This window comes from Micromesistius poutassou (assembly GCF_964030765.1).
Source record: "Micromesistius poutassou genome assembly, chromosome: 8".
Lineage (NCBI taxonomy): Eukaryota > Metazoa > Chordata > Actinopteri > Gadiformes > Gadidae > Micromesistius > Micromesistius poutassou.
The window spans coordinates 15,410,356-15,432,142 of record NC_140278.1 but is presented as its reverse complement, the minus strand read 5'-3'; the positions used below and the strand labels follow the sequence as shown (position 1 = coordinate 15,432,142).

The 21,787-nt window shown below is 40.3% G+C and overlaps 1 protein-coding gene across 1 annotated transcript; it reads right to left on the bottom strand.

Annotated features, from left to right (window-relative positions):
* Positions 1-48: 48 nt before the first annotated feature.
* Positions 49-11,926, bottom strand: cyp4t8 (cytochrome P450, family 4, subfamily T, polypeptide 8). The gene is made up of 12 exons (XM_084471182.1): positions 11,618-11,926; positions 9,836-9,980; positions 9,659-9,703; positions 9,267-9,394; positions 8,871-8,995; positions 8,009-8,163; positions 7,689-7,795; positions 7,240-7,430; positions 6,579-6,712; positions 3,029-3,093; positions 1,761-1,843; positions 49-358 (listed from the first exon to the last, which is right to left on the bottom strand). Exons 1-12 carry the CDS (start codon positions 11,816-11,818, stop codon positions 193-195), a joined length of 1,545 nt encoding a protein of 514 aa, XP_084327308.1. The 5' UTR covers positions 11,819-11,926; the 3' UTR covers positions 49-192.
* Positions 11,927-21,787: the final 9,861 nt, after the last annotated feature.

Genomic DNA, 21,787 nt, shown 5'->3' with positions numbered 1-21,787 from the left:
CAGTGCATACAATGTAATGGCGTCACAAAAACTAATTATTCAAATAAATTATATTTTGATTAAATAAAATTTATTTCATCATACATCAAACGGGGGCAAATAAGAGGTTACGTATCTAACATACATTCATTGTATCTTCAAGGTGGATGTAATCCATCTATTTAACATGGACAGACTTGTAGTGGCCCCTGGCTACAGTGGTTTGATCTTAATGTAAATGCCGTTGAGAGAGCAAAGCACCAGTCGGGTGCCCACCTTTGGGGGTCTGGCGGGGTCTGCCATCAGCTGGTATCTCCTCAGTGTCTGAGCAATCACCACCTTCATCTCGTTCATGGCAAAGTTCTGACCAATGCAGTTCCTATAGGAGAATAAAGATCATGAGAGTGAAATACTAAGTCAGTTAATAGAAGTGGGGGCGTTAGTGGATTGGTCCTCTTTAGCAATGTGGATATTATCCATTGAACAAAATAACATAACTGCTGCATTAAAACACAAGTCCTGTGTAGATAGGGAACATTTTTATTTAATCCGTGTGTAGTGTAATTTCTGGTACGGTATAGGGTTAGACTGCATATGGTTAACTCTTCAAAAATTGTGAAGTTAGTGGACGTACAAGTAAGTAAAAGAACAACCCAAATGAATTGTTCTTAATAAAACGGCCTCTCAAGTGTTGGATCAGCAGTGACATCACGTTCTTACAACACATCCTTACAAGAACATAAGGCCTGGGCCCTGTTTCAAGAAACTGGAGTTCCAGGTTAACCGGATATGGTTAATAAGAATATGTAAGTATATACGTATAAGTATATAGCGGGAAACAACATTTTTGGTTTCAGTTACAAAGATTAAACTACTCTCATTTCTGTTACCATGGCACCTCGAGCTGTGAACCTGGAGTGACCCCGGTTCTCTCCGGTCAGCCCTGAGACCAGAGAGATAACCCCGCCCACAGCTGCATGGGAGACTTCTTTCTAGAGTTCATTGGTTAAGACCGTGGCAACAAGCAACTTGATAGTCATATCCAAAACTATGGTAGGCTATTCCAAGGTGTATCCCTTTTCCTCCTTGTTCCTCCTCCTAGTATTTTAGTTGAAGCAGGTATAATAGGCCATTACTATAGGCTTTCTTACTCACTTGTCATTTATGTGACACTTCGGAATGATAACATAATTGCTTGTCCCTTTGTGAAATGTCGAGCATTTCTCTTGATCACTGCATGCTGAGCCAAGGGGTCTATTTGTGACGCACCCGCAGCTGAAACCACTGTATATTAAACTAAACCAGATATACACACTTTATTGTGCAACATTGTTTTGTAGGCCTAATGCAAATTGAGGCATGTTCAAAATATGTCCATACAGTAAGCTGTATATTGAACTAGAGCTTCACCTTTCTTTGAAATTAATCAAATAATATACTATTATAATAGACGTTTAGTTATTTAAAAAAAAACTATTAAAAAACATTGTTTTGTTCGCTAGATGGTCTCAGTTGGTCTCCTGTCAAGCTCTACCATTCTGAGATTGAGGGAACCTGTACTTCGTGATGAGAGCAGTTGTTCAGAAACCGAAAAATCATGAAATTCGAGAGTAGCGTTGCTAGGGTCAGAGTTCAGGTTCAAGTGTCATCTGATCTGACCAGCTACTTGAAACAGGGCGCTGGTAAATCAGTAGCTATCTGAGAACAGAGGCCAAGGAAAAGGGTAAACAGGGTGACGACAGACAAAGGTCCGAATCACACAGTGCTTTGTGGGGACAAACCTGGGTCCAGCAGAGAAGGGCAAGAAGGCATGGGGGGACCTCTTGGAAACGTTCTCTGGCAGGAAGCGCAGGGGATCAAAGACCTTAGAGAGGAGTCAACGAAATACACACAGGTCAATACATACCGATCAATACATTCAGATGAATGTTGGACAGATTACACAAAAAGCACAGTTGTGAAACTGTGGCTATTTTGTAGCTTTTTGTTTGTTCATGTTATGTATTTTGAAACACTTGTTCATGCAGAGAGGGGTGTAATGTTTATCTATTATCTGTCTAATGTGCCGGTTGTGGTTTAGAGGAACTTACAATCTGTAAGGCTGGCTTTACACGACAACGCTCCCGGGTGAAACCGACAAAATATTTTATCAGATGTGCCTTTCGTTTAGACGGCGACAGCGTTTTTGGGGGTTATAAACACAAAAAAATGAACCCACCCTCCAGAGTGGAAATGTTAAAAACGCTCCACCGTTGTGTTTCCGTCTAAAGGGTTAACTACGCAAAAGTGTGCTCTGAGCTGCTCACGCTGGCTCTCGTTCCGTACGCGTTTACGTCACATCCATGTGCAGTACAGGCAAACCACAACAAATATGTCGGATTCCACACACTTTTGCGTCACCGTATGCACGCAGATTTCCACCCAAAAACGCTCGTCTAAACGCGGAATGAAAAGTGGGAACGCAACACCACTTTTGCGGTTTGTGTTCAGATCGTTGTTGTGTAAAGCCAAAGTTCCTGCTCTGGGTTTCCCCCCGTCACCAGGTTTCTGTGTCTTCCCTTGCCCCTTTGAGGGGTTAGGGTAAGGGCCTGCAAAGCTTGTAAATCTTTTAGAGACCGTAAGACCTACACCTCATAGTTGCTGTGTGTGAACTGCGTGAGCCGGCTTACTAAAAAGGATGTTATGACATTACGCCAATGCCCACTATAAATGCATGGCCATGTGTGGACTGTCTGTAAACTTCACAAACGGCGCATTGCTGTAGCTGTTGCTTGACTGCCTAGTCTTTTGTAGTCTTTTGCAGTGTACTTTATCAACGGCCCTGGTCGCAGCTGGGGATTTGAATGAAGATTTGAATGAAAAGGATCCAACTGCAGCAATGCTTGAGACGCTAAGACCACTGTCTCCCTTTCTCCATAGAGAGAAGGAAACCTCTAGTGATTGGTCCGATTGGTCATACTGACATGGACCACCTTAACCAGTTCCACATCATCAGTTAAGAGATTGCATCTGCAAGTCATTCACTCTCTGTCCACCAAGGAGCACTCACCTGAGGGTTCTCCCAGATCGTACTGTTCCAATGACTGGAATAGACACCAGCTCCAACATAACTTCCTAGAAACAAGGAACATATTTCAGTGAATGAAATTGTAATTGTGTGGATGCTTTTCCAAAGCGTCCGTAAGGCAAGGCAAGGCAACTTTATTTATATAGCACTTTTCATACACAAGGCAGACTCAAGTGAAGTGCTTCACATATAAACATTGTCATACAATAAAAGAAAACAATAGATATGTAAAAAGTAAAACAGATAGAAATAAAAGCAAAGTTAAAAAAAACATTTTAGAAAGGCAAAGAAAAAAAAGTGAGAAAATAAAGGCAAAGTTACTAATAAAACAAAAAATAGAAGCATTGTAGATTCAAGATTTAGCAGAAAGCTAAAGCAAACATAAAAGTCTTCAGTCTTGTTTTAAAAGCTGTCAGAGTTGGGGCAAGTCTTAAATCCTCAGGGAGTTTATTCCAGCTATTTGTTGCATAGTAACTAAATCCTGCTTCCCCATGTTTCGTGTTGACTCTGGGGATAATTAACAGATTGGTCTCAGAGGATCTTAGTGGCCTAGAAGGCTTATGTAGTGGAAGCATATCAGTTAAATATTTTGGCCCTAGACCATGTAGGGATTTATAGGTTAGGTTTCTGGTCTTTGTTAGAACTCTAGCAGCAGCATTCTGAACAAGCTGTAGTTGCCTTAGAGTTTTTTTGGGGAAACCTGTAAGGAGACCATTGCAGTAATCAAGCTTGCTAGTGATAAAGACATGTACAAGTTTTTGTAAGTCTTCGGTAGACATGAGCCCTCTAAGTCTTGTAACTGATTTGATGTGACTGTCGAAATGTAAATCTGAATCCATGATAACCCCTAGATTTCTGGCTTTGATTAAGGTTTTCAGGGACAGAGAGTGAAGGTGTTGGGTAACTTTAAGCCTTTCGGTTTTAGCACCAAATACAATTATCTCGGTTTTGTCCTCATTTAGTTGAAGGAAATTTCGGCACATCCAGTCTTTGACTTGCTCAATGCACTGGCACAACAGATCTATGGGCTGATAGTCATTTGGTGATAGCGATACATAGATTTGTGTGTCATCAGCATAGCAGTGATGGTCAATATTGTTATTTTGCATGATTTGCCCTAGTGGGAGCACGTAGATGTTGAATAGAGAGGGTCCTAAGATTGAACCTTGTGGGACTCCACATGTCACGTTTGTTGATTCTGAAACAAAGTCGCCAATGGAAACAAAGTAGTTCCTATTTTGTAGGTAGGACCTAAACCAATTTAAGACTGTGCCTGAAAACCCCACCAAGTTTTCTAATCTGTCCAAAAGTATTGTATGGTCTACAGTGTCGAATGCAGCACTGAGGTCTAGTAGCATTAGTATTGAAATTTTGCCAGAGTCTGTGTTAAGACGGATGTCGTTTACAACTTTAATAAGGGCGGTCTTGGTGCTGTGAAGGGGTCGGAATCCGGATTGGAAGGTGTCATAGCAACCAGTTGATGCCAGGAAGTCACTAAGTTGCTGGAGGATAACTTTCTCAATGATTTTACTGATGAAGGGTAGATTTGATATTGGTCTGTAGTTGTTAATAATAGAGGCATCTAAGCTCCGCTTTTTTAAAAGGGGTTTGATAACTGCAGTTTCTAAGGCTTTTGGGAAAGTGCCTGATTGGAGAGAGTTGTTAACTATTTGCAATATGTCTATTGCTAGGCAGTCAAAAACATTCTTAAAGAGGTTGGTAGGTAAAGTATCAAGGCAACAGGTGGATGGCTTCAGTTGTGTCAGTTTCCACAAGAGTTTTAGAGTCTATGACATTAAAGCATGTCATTGCCACGTTACTTTGGCCTGAATAGGGGAGTTAGTAGTACTAACTAATGTGAGTGCATACATTCTTAGTCTGGGACATTATAGCTTTTTTATAGCTTAAGACTGACTACCCCCAAGTAGGACCTGTGTTAACCAGTGCAGCTGCCTGAATAGGCTGCGTCTCAGGCATGTTGAAGGGACATATGCCTCATGGCTACACTACACAAGGTACCTGAGCTCAGACCAAAGGGAAACCAAAGAACAACTAATGTCGGATTCAGCAGTTCCTTTATGAAGCTTTCAAAAGTGTATTTTTTACTGTGGATAGTCTAGACTCTACATGGTGTGCGGTTGAAACCTTTACAGACACTTTTTTACAGTTAAATACGGCTGGCTTTTTTTGAGTTTGTGTTCACCAATAACGTGCTTACGGATTCCCGCCTTTAGCAAATTAATTGGAGGAAGAAAAGATGAAGGAACAGAAGGTGAAACCCCTGTTCATTCAGATTATTCAGCTTGTCTGCCAGCAGACCTTAGAAATTAATCTAAATTCAACTACTACTAACTACATGCCATGCGTCTACCACATAGGATGTTTGTTTTCAAGCTACTGTCACGATCCTACTGTTGGGTAATGTTAAGCTGGTGGGTAACTGGTATGTAAGAAAATTTACCTTACATTATTATGTTAACATATACTTTTTATCGGGCCTATATGCTATATAAATATAACAATGGTGGAGAAAAGCTTAAAGAAGACATGTCACCACTCCTCTCTAACAGTGGCCTAGAGTGGTGCCAGAAAGTCTGGTGATTGGCTTGATTGTGGCGACTCACTGGCATAGAGGTCAAGAATCAGGGTGAACTGAGGTTAGCCTAGGGGCAAAAGAACAGCTGGACACTCCACTTGATGCCATAAACTGTTGCTGACCCACTCCCAAAAAACTCAGACATGTACTGTATGTGCAGGAGATCCATAGGTAACAACATTCTTGATGGACAGAAAGGGATATATAAGGAACGGCCCGTGACCAGCTCTGGAGTTCTTTGTCAAACCAACTTGGCTTTGCTCTTACTTGTTCGCGAGTAAAAATAAAGTCTTTTGTCATTCTTGCTCCGGTCTCCTTGAACTCTCTTATTTAAGTTATAGTGTTAAATGCGGTTTATCTACCACACTGGTTGTCATGGTAACTGTGGGAGTGGCTCCCTTGATTTGCCTTGATATGGGTCACCTGAGGAATCCAATATGGCGGATGGTAGCAAGATGTCTGCTGAACAGACAGCATGGTGCACACGCTTGGTTTCACTAAAAACTCTCTGAAACACTATGTGAAGGCTATTCCCCTTAACAAGGACTGCACCAGGATTAGGGATTCCTAAAGGGGGAACGTGACCGCCCCTTTGTCGTGTATGTTTGTGTGTTTGTCTATGTTATATGTCAAACCATAACCAAACGGTGCAGGCTACCGTTTACCCCAACGCTTGGGCTATCCCTCAACCAGTGAGAAGGACCAGAGCTCGCCAGGAACCCAGGTGAGTCACTGCTCACATGGCCGGAAGCTAGTTGCCTGCCAGCTGTGTTTTTTTTACCACTTATGTGTCTCGACTCCTGCCTAAACAGAGCCGGTTCGAATATATCAGTGGGGTCGTGACACTACGCATGACATAAATCAAATACACACGTTATAAGTGCTCACCAAATCAATAATGTTATAACAAAGACAATAACAAAGACAACCAAATACCTTCAGGCATACTCCTGCCGTCCAAGAAGGTCATGGTCTTGGTAAGTTTCCGACCTATTCCAGGAACAGCTGGGTAAAGTCGTAATGATTCTTTTATACACATGGTGGTGTAGGGAATCCGATTAAGATCATCCCTTAAGAGGGAAAAACAAGGGAATATTAGATACAACCCTTCTCTGTGATCCGGAAGATGATCCAGTGCATGAGTGCTTGGGTGGCACTTCCAATGGTGTGTTCAGACTCATTAAGTAGTGGTGGCACAGAATAACATGGAGGGGGGGAAATTCGTTGTTGTGGTGTACAAATCAAAAGATTGTAGACTAATGAAAATATTGCATCTTATAATCAGACCACTAATCAGTCCTCTAATTTTAGATATTCAGATTTCCATTCAGATTTCTGTTAATCTTCAGTCTATGTATTGGATAAATCCGTTCTGATTACTCCGTAGATTACTACACTGTCCTCGGGTGCTGCCATTCTTTTTAAATCCAGCAGATTGTATCCCTCCTTGTTCTTCACAAACTAAAACTCCCTAAGCCAAATGCTAATTGGTCTAAACATTTGATGATCATCAGGACGGTCTCCCTATGCTAGCTCGGGGTGGCCAATCACGTGTCTCACCCGGGGGTAAGCCCCCTCTGGACGCTCCCCATCTCACCACTCCAGCGTCTCCTTGTCCCCCAGGACCTGCAGGATCTCCTCTCGGCAGATCTTCTGGTGCTCAGGGTGGCTGGCCAGGCTGTACATGAGGAAAGAGATGCTGCTGGCCGTGGTGTCGTGGCCCTCAAACATGAAGGTGTCTACCTCCGCCCGGATGGCCTCGTCTGACAGGGCCTGATCGTCTACATCCTGGGGCGCCCCGGTGAAAAAACAGATCAGACCCCTGACACATGTGATGGGCTTGGTGCTGAAACTACAGTTTATAGTGCAATGCTTATGGACTGTTAGCCTTACAAAAATAAAAGGTAGTGACACTGCCACAGCTGGAAGCACCCTGTAGCAACTGTAACACTGCTATATTAAGAAATGAGCAGGGTATTATCCTTTTAGGAGAAGGAAGGAGTGGTCAGGAAGTGTATGTAATGGACTGTTGATGGCAGGACAAACCCTGGCACAGAGGAGGATGTCCAAGAAGTCCAGATTCCTCTTGGCTTGAACTTCCCCTAGCTTGGCCTCCTCCATCAGCGCCTCCTTCCTCTTCCTTATCACTTCCTCTACACAACAACGGCACCATGGGCAAATTTAGGATTTAGGACTTATTCACATTATTCACCTGTTGTTATGTTAGACAGGCGGGGAAACTGAATGCGGAAGCAGAAGCCATGCCAAGATGTCCGCTAGGTGAAAAACGCCCCCCTTAATTGATGGACTTAATGTATGGAATCGTTTCACTAGGTCCAGAGCGAATGAGGAGGCCGACTCCATACCTGTGTGGCGGTGGGCCACGCGGCAAGCCCTGCGGAAGCGGAAGCCATGAGGGCTTAGGTAGAAGATGAGGTCGCTGTGGTACGGGAACACCCTGATGCGCAAGTTGACCAGGTCACTCAGCTCGTACACCGCCTTGATGTACTCGTTGCTTTCTCTGGAAAGGGCCAGACCACATTTATTTACCAGGCAGTCCTGCCTGCCAGGCCACACCAACAGGGACATGATGTGTGTGGCGTGTGGTTACAGCATACAGGCGCGCACAACCAGGGCGCTGAAAGCGTAGACAACAGATAGACAACCGCTGAGATGGCAAGGAATGGCTGTGTCGTTAACTGCACTAAAAACCAGGGATAGCAAATGTTTGACATATCATGGGGTTCACTCCCATTAATAAAAGTAGATAATAATAATAATGATGATGATGAGGATGATGATGATGATGATGATGATGATGATGATGATGATGATGATAATAATTGATTGAATTTATATAGCGCTTTTCTAGACACTCAAAGACGCTTTACAGTGAAGGGGGGACCTCACTAACCACCACCAATGTGTTGATCACATATACAGATCCATGTCTTTAAAACAGTGGATTGGAATATGTAATATAGAATTACTTTTTGAATGTCTTGCAAATTTCCAACGTAAAACAACTTTGAAAAAGTTAGTGGACAGGTTAATCAATTCACAACTAAACCCTGAAAGCCAAGTTCATAACGTTTCTCATTACTCAGTTAACTAACGGTAGCCTTAGAAGAGGGCAAAGTAGTAACAAAACGGTTTATTGCCCCCTGGCTCTCAAAAACCATCCTATATACATATTGAATTTTTACCCAACCTTGCAGATGAACCTACCCTTCGTTCTGACAGTTGCTGTTGTTGCTGAATGCACACCTCATGATGTTGTCCAGGCTCATGAGGCTCACAGGAGCAAACACCTCAAAGAACTCGTTGGTTTGACTGTAACCTTCCCATTTGTCCTGCCACAATGTAGGAAAACAACGTGGTGTTACTGGTAGGTGTTTATAGACACTGAAAATAACATGTTTATTTCTTCTTTTTATTTATACATTTCATTTTATTCTGATTTTCGTACATTTTTTGGACCGTTTCACCTTTTTACACCATCAAGATCTGTTAATTTGACTACAAGGTCAAAGGACGTTTTCCAGAGCTGTAAATATTTTATGAATGCATGGTAAAGGTAAGAGTAGTGAAGAATGCTACATGAGGCCATGGGTCAAAACGTACCAACATCAGTCTGGTACAGTCTGCCATCAGCTTCACATATGGCTTCAGTATTTTGTAGTGGAATCCTGGAGTGAGAAGCCGTCTATGGTTGAACCACTTCTGGCCTGAAGACACCAGCAAACCCTCTCCTATAACATGAGGTACAAGTAGTATTAGTAGTACATTTAGGTTTCCAATTATTCTTTTAGCAAAGGCTTTTTTCAAAACCCAATTACAAGTAAGGCAGAGAACAATCAGTAGTAGTTGAAGTGGTATGTAGAAGCGGATGTAGTAGTAGTAGAAGTGGTTATATTAGCAGTAGAAGTAGTTGAAGAGGAAAGAAAAAAAAGATTTGATCAAAGCTATTCTAACTTATGTCAATCAAAAAAAAAAGGCTGAAGTTGCTGTTTTACCAATCCATGGTTTGATGAATCTATATGCAATATCATCTTTTGGCTCTGTAGAGATGGAGGCACAAACAACAAAGAATAAGGTATATAATAAAATAATATGGTATTGGTATTGTTGTAAAAGTTCTTTTAATGGACTCAAATTAATTGCAAAAAATGTACAGGAAAATCAAAGTAGACCTGTCGAGGCGAGGAGGGTCTTAAGATAGTCCGGGTGGTGGAGATTAAGGATGGATAGAAATGGACCAAACCAAATGGGGAATGCAAAGGGAAATCTCACTCCCCAGGCCACCGTCTTCTCAAAATCACAGCCGTCTTGTTTCAACTGCAAAGAATAACAGAGTGGAAAATCTTAATGTGAAAACACAAAGAGAAAAGATGTGGAAGCATAAAGAGGAAAAGGGAACACCTCGTCAAAACAGGAATGCACAATGCACAAGTCAGACTTAACTTTTAAGGACACAACAAATCAGGCAAGCCTATATTTAGGCCTACTTAATAGTATGTGAATATGGCGATAATAGGTAATTCCATCAAATATACAATTAATATTAGGGTTAGTTAATATTATATACTTTAATATTCCTAAAAGTCCACAAAAATCATTAATTCATGTCATCCTCAATCAAACACTGATATATCAGTTGTGTACTGAGAGAAAGAGGAGCAGTGTGTAACAAGCGAAAGACAGAAATGAGAGGGAGGGAGACAGAGATATAGAGAGAGGGACCTGTGTGAGTTATTGTCTAACCAGTGTCTCCAACATAGTTGAAATATTCATTTGACCATGAACTTTGGTGGGATTACTATATAGTTCCATGGGAACAATAATTCATAACTAGAAAATACATTTACTGCAGAAAATGTGCTGTAATGCAAAGTGAGGTTGAAAATATGTTTTAATACAGGCAAATAGTTAGTTAAGAGTCGTGTTAGATTTCAGCTTATTTCTAAACTGTTCGTATAGACTCTGCGTTGGATATTTTTCGTCATAGTAGTAATTCTTGAAGTGGAAATCAAGACAGCTTGACAGGTTGGATCAGAGGGTCGAATAGATGGTTTATTCCCGGATGTAATACAGCAGGATTCTAGCCTGGCCTAAATTAAGACCTACACACCATCCAAAAAGCCAGCTATATCTCAGACTTACCTCCGACCCCGTGTAAGGTAGTGTAGAGAACAAAACACATTTGATGAAATCCCGAATTTTAAGTTTTGAATAACATGGCCCGGCTTCGTACAAATACTGAGGTAATTGTTAAAAAGTGACAAAGAGTTGAGAATGCTGAAGTCTTTCAGTGTCTCTAAAGTTATTTAGAGAATTTTTTACCAATCTTTCATTGAGAGTCTTAACTTTTTCATTTATATGCTGGATTAACAGTCTGTCAGTGAAGGACAGGAATAGTTTAGATAACATTGTTAAGATCTGCTCTAAGATCACTGGAATCGAGCTCAAGAGCACAAGCAGTCCAGAAAGCTAAATGCAATGCAGTCAGCCTGACCATGTCCTCAGTGAGGAATTCACACTAAATCACACTAAATGATGACAAAAGTCAGGAGTAGGTGGAGAGCACACCAGTGCTGCTGGGTGTTTCCAGGGGCAGGGTGGTTGTTACTGACAGGCTGAAATGAATTGTGAGTTAAATGTGTGTGTTGGACTGCTGTTGATGTTTTTGTCTACCTCTTATTGCTATTTATTGTATTTATTAAGTAATGTATTATTTGAGACTGGATACTGTGAACTAAATTGCCCATCTTGGGATAAATAAAGTTTTTCTAATCTAATCGAATCTAATCTTAAAAGGTTTACAAATATGCACTCACTCAACTAAATAATCCCCTACCCCCCACAAGGTTGAAATGCTAAATGCTAAGTATAATTGATCTAATATTAATTACAATCTATGATAAAGCTACTTTTCACAGCTTACAATAAAATAAACACACACAACACGAGCCTACCTCCAATACATGTCCGAAGAACCAGTGCGCTGGGGGTCCGGGGAAAGCTTTAAGGTGTCGCACCAAATTGCTTCTTTTGATGAGTAGTGATGTGATTTTAAAAGTGCATAAACCAACGCAAAGTAATATGACGACGCGCTGCATATAACTCCTATCTATGGAAAACGGCATCGTATCCATGACTACATTGATAAAGTCCATCGCGAGGCGAAGAAGCTGCGCGTGCTGTGAAGCGACAGCGGGGCTGCAGGACTGCGGTCAAGCCTGCCTACACTCCGTGGTCGAAACGCCTCCCCTAGATTTGGAGTGCGCGCGTATTGGGTCCTTTTAAAGCATTGAAATGGCCAAGCGCGTCCGCTTTTCAAAGTAAGGTGTTAACAGAGGGTAAATACAAACACTGAAGTGCTTACACGCTAACACAAAATCAAGCATTTGTACAGTTTCATTTTATCTGGAACTTGCTGTAAAAACAGTGTATAGTCAGAGCTTTCCTCATCTCAACTATATCTTGCACTGCCACCTAGTGGTTATTCATGTTCAGTACTAGATGTTGGTATTTCCCACTGTAACTTGCGCTTTCTGCAACATGAATAGTCAAGTACACCAGCACTCTTGTGTCTTCGTTCTTGACAACAAGCATTGTCATAACAATGGGTTTTTACAGCAATTGTCAGACATGAAGTCATTATAAAAAGTGTTGTTTTTGGGTAAGTGTGTAGTCAGACCTCCCCTCATCCATATATCTGGCATTGTCAGAACGTATGGAGCAATGGGTTACAGTAATGCAGTAATTTAACAAGAAATACATAAAAACAGAGTTACATATTAAACATTGTAGTTACATGAAGTTTATAGATTACATATGAATTATATGAAGTGAGATCTTTGATTAAAGTCCGTTCATCGCCTTGTTTATAACCTGATCTTAAATCACCATGACTTATCACATGTGTTTAAGAGATGAGCCCTGTAAAACCAGTATCCATTTAAACAGTAAAACATGCATTATAATAGTTAATAATGGCACTTTATTTGTCTGTGGCATATACAGTCATAATCATAAAGCTGGTAATGTCTGACTTTTAGTAAAAGTATGGATTGAGTGAAGTCAGTCAGTTCACTCTGCCAGAATACACATCACAAGAACATATGGAGGAGGAACCGCAGGAGGACGTCTCTTCTCACTCGGACGTGAGCCAGTCTCTTTCAGGGACCACTAAAACGTGAATGAGGTGGGGCTTTTTTCTTTAGTTAGCACGTGAATGAGAGACATTTGTTGATCAAGGAGAGCCAGGTAATATCAAGTGTTTAACATTTGGCTTCACTGTAACAATACTTATCTTGTATTATTGTATGTTTTATACTTAAAGTTAATCTTACTTATACTTATAATCTAAGTGAACTGAAAAATAGGCTGATATCATTGACTAGAGGAATGCCTGTCAGCCCAGGACCCTCTGAGGTGTTATGAATGACAAAGGGCCAGGGCCCTCCCCAATCTGTTGACCCGGTTATTTTCAGCTATTATTCCAAAAATATGGCAGAGATATCCTTTTAAACCTTCATTATTTTCTACCATAATCACAACTTCAAAGAGTCATGCACTTGACACCTTTGCTACAATCATTGCAGCGCAGTTGGTGCAAAACACATTCGCACACCCGTGTTTCATAATCTGAGAACGTGCACAACATTTGTGCATTCGTAACCCAAATGTGAACTTATGCATCAGAAGTTGCACATCTGTTAAATATTTCCTCACAAATAAAATTATATAGATCGCTATGTTCATTGAGCATTTTAATGAGCAGTTGTATCCATCGATACAACTGCTTGAATCTGCTGCTACGAGTCTCAGCTGTTGTTTTTCCTGCGGATACTTTTGCAACACGTCTAGGTGGTACATGTGTAGCAAAAGTGATTTGTATCTGTATGACGCAGAGGGGGTGCACTTTTCAAACTACACTGGGACCAATCCACGCAAACTCTTTCTGAAGTCTTGGAAGAAGAGAAGAGGGCATCCTACACGACGGAGGTATCTTACATTATGTCAAATAATTACTTAGTTAAACTGAATTCCCCCCAAATTATTGCATCAACATGCCGCAAGTGTCATTCAATGTATTTTGATGGTCGCCATAATATATAATAATATGTATAATATAATATAAATAATATAATAATATGTATAATATAAATATGTATAATATAAAGTTCAGAGGGGGGGTGGGGGCAACATCACACAGGCGGCGTCATTTCTGAACTTTATATATTATACATATTTATATTATAGGCCTACATATTATTATATATTATGGCGACCATCAAAATACATTGAATGACACTTGCGGTATGTTGATGCAATAATTTGGGGGGAATTCTATGGGGTGCCGTTTGTAAAAATTCGGTTAAAATTTTTTAGCTGATACATTTTCAACATTTAGCTCACTTTCGTCACATTTAGCGCATTTTCCTCACATTTGAGACATAAATTCGTGTAAAACAACACGTTATATGTAATTTTCAACAATATGTTCAAATGTAAAAAATCCATGTTAAAAATTAAATGTTATATCTAAATCTAAATGTTATATCTAAATCTAAATGTTAAATCTAAATGTAAATGTTAAATCTAAATCTAAATGTTACATTTATATCTAAATGTTAAATGTTAAATCTAAATGTTAAATCTAAATCTAAATCTTAAATCTAAATCTAAATGTTGTATATAAATCTAAATGTTAAATGTTAAATGTAAATGTTAAATCTATATCTAAATGTTAAATGTTAAATCTAAATGTTAAATCTAAATCTAAATGTTAAATCTAAATGTTAAATGTTAAATCTAAATGACTTCACCACAAGTCCGGGGGAGGGGGGCGGGGCCGTGCGATCGTTGCTGCGCGATTTGAAGCCACTGCAGTGGGCGTGGTTTCCTTGGGGATTTGAATATTTTCTAAACATTTAGCTTTACACTTGGCGACCCATTTAGATTTAACATTTAGATTTAACATTTAACATTTAGATTTAACATTTAACATTTATATTTATATTTAACATTTATATTTATATTTAACATTTAGATTTAGATTTAACATTTAGATTTAGATTTAACATTTAGATTTAACATTTAACATTTGCATTTAGATTTAACATTTAGATTTAACATTTAACATTTAGATATGAATTTAAGATTTAGATTTAGATATAACATTTAGATTTAGATTTAACATTTAGATTTAACATTTAACATTTAGATATAAATGTAACATTTAGATTTAGATTTAACATTTACATTTAGATTTAACATTTAGATTTAGATATAACATTTAGATTTAGATATAACATTTATATATCATTTTTAACATGGATTTTTTACATTTGAACATATTGTTGAAAATTACATATAACGTGTTGTTTTACATGAATTTCTGTCTCAAATGTGAGGAAAATGCGCTAAATGTGAGGAAAGTGAGCTGAAAATGTATCAGCTAAAAAAATGTAACCGAATTTTTACAAACGGCACCCCATAGAATTCAGTTTATTTATTTTTTTAAGTAATTTCATTTGACATAATGTAAGATACCCACCTCCGTCGTGTAGGATGCCCTCTTCTCTTCTTTCAAGACTCCAGAAAGTAAGAGTTTGCGTGGATAGGTCCCAGTGTAGTTTTAAAAGTGCACCCCCTGCCGGCGACTTTCATTGGTTTATGCTGCAATTTTGTCCCGCCCACGGACGCTCTGCGTCATACGGATACAAATCACTTTTGCTACACGTGTACCCACCGTGTTGCAAAAGTACCCGCAGGAAAAACAACAGCTGAGACTCGTAGCAGCAGATTCGAGCAGTTGTATCGATGGACTTGTGCTCGCTCATTAAAATGCTCAATGAACATAGCGATCTATATAATTTTATTTGTGAGGAAATATTTCACAGATGTGCAACTTCTGATGCATAAGTTCACATTTGGGTTACGAATGCACAAATGTTGTGCACGTTCTCAGATTATGAAACACGGGTGTGCGAATGTGTTTTGCACCAACTGCGCTGCAATGATTGTAGCAAAAGTGTCAAGTGCATGACTCTTTGAAGTTGTGATGCACAGGATCGATACGCTGCCTGTTTCTGACTCTTCTCGCTTGTGTGCTCTCCCTAGTGCTTTGGCAGGCGTGGCCTCTATGACGTTTAATATGCTCTGATTGGCTACAGTGTTGAGCGCCCGCCTCCTAGTTCATTATGTGTGCTGGTGCTGACATCTTGTGGCTATGTGCGGTTATTACAGCTATTATATGTGCTCGGTACTGCTCCCTGTGGCTATGTGAGGATATTACTTCCTAGCTTTTATGTGTCACAGATACTTGATTTGGAACATCAACGAACACTACAAACCACTCGGTGAGTTGCACATTTCTGAAAACAAACGTTTAGGGTTGTTTTAAGGACTGGTTTGTGAATGCCCGTAGCCAGCCATTCTGAAGCAAGCAGAGGCGATTCTAAACGAGCCACATAGGCCTACCTGAGACAGGAACAATCGTCAAAATTTCGGCGTCAAACACTATTTCATCCTAGATGTTACGGCCACCGCTGTTTGTTTGTGTGTAACCACTGTTTGCAATGGTTCCCTGCTGAGGAACTGGGGCCTCATTTATAAAGGTTTTTTTCTTTCACCGCCAACGTCGTGATTTATAGAAAAATTCCTTGCGGAAAAGAGTGCGCAGTTCTACGCATCCTTTCACCCTGGAGTAAAGGTCCCGCAAAGTTTTTCAAACAGTGATCTCCGGAGACGACAACAGAAGGTTGGTGGCGGTAATGCACCATATCGGCTTGCAATTCGCCAATAACGCCAAAAGAAGAAGAACACGCTACCTCCAGACATAGACATCTGATATAAGATGTCTATGCCTCCCGATACCCAACGCACATTGCGCACCACATACTATGACTTCGGATTTATTTATTCATTTTATAAAAAGCACCCATTATGAAATATGAATTAAGGCAATATTACCCAGCAAACATTTTCTCGACCTGCGTCGAAGCGAACAAGTCCAGTCGACGTCGAGTCACGACGTGACTTCATTTCGACATGAAAACATAATCATTAGAGGAATGGTGATTTCAAGGAAGACTTATTTTAGAGTGGTGTAACCGAATAAACACTCCCAGCAAACATTTATGCATTCAACAAGTCTAAAATACGCCGGGTCACAACGTGACTTTATTTCGACCATTTGCCGACATGAAAACATATATGCCGCTACGGAAATGGTGATTTCGAGGAAAGCTTGTTTGACCGTTGTGTAACTGAATAAACACTGTTTATATCGCTATTTAACTTAACAACGATGTAACTTTGTAACATTAGTGTGAACGGTAATGTTTACACATTAATAGTATTATTGAAAAGTGTTATTATTCCAAACGCAATATGCTATCATGTATATGGCCAATATAGGTGCTAAAAGGTTTTATTCCAGCATTTACTCAAGTTCCATTGAGGAACTATTTTTCCTTGCGCACCAACACGTAATCCCTCCAACGCATGCGCAGGTGATATCAGTTCGCCGTCAAGTTCGGCAGCATGCAAGAGCTGCAGGTGAGTTTCGAAAAGACACTGTATTTGTAGAGACATTACCCTTTTATTATTTGCATGCTAAACTGTTGAATTTGAGGCTACATGGTGTATTCTCATGGATAGCGGGTTTTCGTATTTGTAACGTTACATACGAACTGGGAGCGGGAAGCTAGCAGGCTAACGTTAGCTTAGCCCTGAAACGGGACGCTGCTGCCTCCCAGCTGGGGAGCAGCAGCGTCCCGTTTCGGGGCTAACGGTGGCTGTGTGTTCTTGAACATAAAACACGGGTGGCAAAGCCCTTTCCCCGTGCATTACTCCTGTGAACTGTTAGTCAATTTTAGGACCCATTCTTCTCATTATTCATAGCGAGAGGGGTGATAGCGTCCGATGTAGCGAGCTAAATGGACTGGATGTAGCCACAGGTAGCCCTTGAGGCTGGGGCGCTGGATGGTGAGGCAGTCTTCGTCCACTGAGCCATACACTTGTGTTTTTTGGCCAGTCAAACTTCTCACTCTCACCAAACCTTGTACTGGTGTTTTCTTTCCAGCTGCTGTGAAGAGATGGAATCCCAAGGCCACAGATAACATAAATTAAATAACATAAATCGAAGCAGCCATGAGTTGACACCTGAAACATGCAGCTGCAAGGACTGGGGGGATGGGATTTTGGTCCCAATAAGTTTTCATTTTGTTGTTTAAAGAAGATGTAGGCCTACTTGGGTATAAATAAAATGTTTTTGATGCAGTGCACTTTATACCCTGAAATCTGTCTTTTGTTGAAGATTAATAGGACATGTATTCATGATTTATTGATAAGAGTATGCATAATTAAACAAAATATTATAGATGTAGCCAAATATTGCTGTCCTTTTGATATGACCAAATGCTCTATAGGCTACATTTGGTTCTATCTATACATCATGTCGGCAAAGGGTCGAAATAAAGTCACGTTGCGACTCGACGTCTATTGGACTTGTTGACCACACGGTTTGAGGTAAATATGTTTACAACAGATTGAGAAATGTTTAATTATCTACATGCAGCACAAGAACTGCTTGTTATAGGTTCAGTGGGTAGCTATACTGAAAACCGTAAATTGGGGCACGCTACAAGGTAACTGAAATGTAGCTTAATACTATTTTTTTTTCATAATTAAGTGGGTATTTAGTGTATTGGCTTAAAAGTAAATTTCATGTAGGTTGAAATGTCGTCTATACAACGTCGAGACGACGTGGATTGATGTCGTCTATGAGACGTCGAAACGACGTCGGTCGAAAGACCGACGTCAGAAAAACTTTCATATCAGCCCCTCAAATCGACGTCGTTTCGACCTCCATGACCAACGTCGATTAGACGTCTAATTGACGTCGAAATGTTTGCTGGGTATGTTCAACACACTACAACCCATTCAAATCACAATCCTCGGCCAGACCAACTGTATCACATTGTAAGTTGTATTAATTTTCCTGATACATATGTAGGCCTACATTAAATTAGCATATATGACATAGTAATTCATTATCATATTGGCACAAGGCCAATAAATAATGCTCCTGTTGGCCTCTGTATTCTAACGGGCTAAAATATGGCAGCTTTGGAATTGCTCGAGAATTTAGCGAGGGGTATGAGACGCGAGAGCGTGTAATGCATGCGTGTGTTCCCGTGTAATGATAGGTCAGCAAAGGCTCCTTATATACTAGGAATATTCATTGATTAATTAGCATTGACCTTATAAGGACTATTATGGGACGAACTTGGGAGGAGCATGGCGCTCGTGCACGCACGCCAAATTCAACGCAAGTTGGTATTTATAACAAGAAGAGTGCGTACAGTGGGGTGTTCCAAGAACGGAGGTTTAACAAACACAGAGTTAACGCTGAACTCTAGGTTGATTGATCCTGTGCCGACTAACCCAGAGGGGTGTTCCACAAAGCCGGTTTTATCACTTACCCAGCTAAGTTAACCCAGGGTTAGCGGCAACCCTAGGTTTTCCGTTCCAAAATGATCACGGCATGTAAGTTGCTATGGAAACATATGCTCTCAATCAAACCTGGTCGGAGCAGGTTTTGCGCAGGTTAAGTTTGGAAGATAACCCGGTTTTGCTCAGAGTAGGCTATTTAAACCCACGTTTATCGCAGCTTTTACGTGTTCGCCTATTGATATCGGAGCGCAAATAATTTGTGCAATTCACAGAGAGATTAATTAGACCACGGCTCGACATATTGTCCTTTCCGGATGACTTTTTGCTGGAGAGATATAGTTTTTCACGTGATTCTTTGATATATTTAAATAGCCTTCTCCAACCCTACATTGCAAATGTTACCAATCGTGGATCTGCCCTCAGTTCACTACAAACAATTTGCATAGCTTTCCGTTTTTTTGCGACGGGTAGCTTTTTGTACAGTGTAGGAGATGCTGAGCACATAGGCAAAGCTACCGTCTGCCGCTCCGTGCGTCTGTCTTGCGCTGAAGCGGTTGTTGCGTAACTTCATGGAGTTTCACCAACTTGCAGGTCAGCATTATCTACTTTAAGTGTTCCCAAATGGCTCCGAAATTATCCTTGTTGACTTTTCATCTGGGTGTTATATTTCAGGATTTCCTAATGTAATTGGGTGCATTGATGGCACACATCCAATGTGAGCAATACATTTCAACAGGGTGCGTTGCATTATGAACATATCATAGACCTCATATAATTGTTGTGCTTGTGCAAGATAGCTCAAAGTTTGTATTTGATCGCAGGGCAATTCGATGGGGATCTCCTAGGAGATCGAGGGTATCAATGCCTCCCGACGCTCATCACCCCGTACCCTAATCCCGCTCCTGGACCACAGACAACATTTAACCTGGCACACAGCAGAACCCGCGTTAAGATTGAAAATACATTCTGGATATTGAAGTCCAGATTCCAATGCCTACGTGGACTAAGAGTTTGTCCGGAACGGGCATGCGATGTAATTGTTGCATGCGCCGTCCTCCACAATATAGCCACTCTGCGCAAAGAGATGCCTCCCCACTTTACCCGTTCCTCGAGGAGGAACACATTCGCAAATGTTTGTAAGGGCTGACAAAGGATGCGAGACCACATTTGCAGAAATCATTTAAATAAAAAAAAATAAAAAAAACACTTTTCTTCCATCATTTTTATTCTTTAGTTGCTGAGGGAGGAAAAAGAATAATTAGTACCTTGATCGGTAAAATATCGGTAAAATACGCTGATCGTCTATCAGCGTATATACTGGCAACCCAGAAAAGAAAAGTATTGCACTTTTATTCGTCTAAAAATATAAACTGCTTGTTGCATGGACGGCTCAAAGCGCAGTTTCACAAAAGACCGGATCGCATTTTTTGTGGAAGCGATCCGACGCTTGTAAAGTAATTAATGCACAGAAGCGATGTTACGCGCAGCGTCAATACATATTTCCTGAATGAATCAAAGCGCCGCCGCGTCATTACGTCACTGTGTAACGTCAGCCAAGTAGTATCAATGGACTCGTTGAAATACGACAAAATAACATGCCTGTCTCCTAAAAAATACATCTAAAAGTACTTATGGAATTAAAAGCAAATCATGGGATATTGACAATGCAAATGAGGTGAAATAATTAAAAGCAAAGGATTCCACTGTGATGATTTTTCAACTGCTGTGTGTTTATTGAATAAAGAGGATCATGGAGGATTTGCAAAGCTTGGAAAGTGACATTGACGATGCACTGGTTGAAAAACTCAATCAATTGAAAACATCCAGAAAAAGTAAACTGGCCTCAATAACAAGAAGAAAAAATGAATTGATAAAACTGATGGAAAATGTTTGCAATGTTGAACTTGTTAAATCCAAAGTGGAAAATGAGTTTGAAAAGCTGTGTGTGGAGTTGCAGGAATTAAATGAATCTGTAAAAGCCTTAATGTCGGCTGAGGATGCAGAAAAGGAGCAAAAGGAATGGTACAAACCCAAAATGACTGTATTTTCTGAATTTGTTGAGGAAGCTACAAAATGGATAAAAGGGGTAACAAATAAGCAGAGTGAAATTGATGCTGATGAATGCAATGATGATGTAATACCTCAAGACAGTGTTTCCAACATAAAAAGTGTTCGCTCACAAAAATCAACAAGATCTGGCCGCTCCTCTAAATCTTCTGTCTTATCTGCAAGGCTCAAATTGGAAAGCAAAAGAGTGGAATTGATGGTAAGAGCTGCCGGACTGGAAAGAAGGCAGGAACTTGAAAAGGAAGAAGCACTTCTCAAAGCCAGGAAAGAGAATTTGGATTTGGAAACTGAAATTGCAGCTAATGCTGCTAAGTTGAACATCATCAATGAGTATGAAGACTCATACATGGCTCAGGCAATGGACATGATGAATGAATATTTGGATGGAGGATTGGCTGAGAACACTTTTGATGAAGATGCAAGTGATGTATATGCACAAGCTGCCTTACTGGTCAACACAGATTCTGATGCCCCCCCCTCTCGAAGTAGAACTTCAAAAAGAACTGGAAAAAAATGCAAATTTACAAGTGCATGTGGAACAGAGTGAGTACTGTACGTAGAAAAACAACAAAGTTCAAGTCTCATGAAGAAATTGTTAATGCTGACAA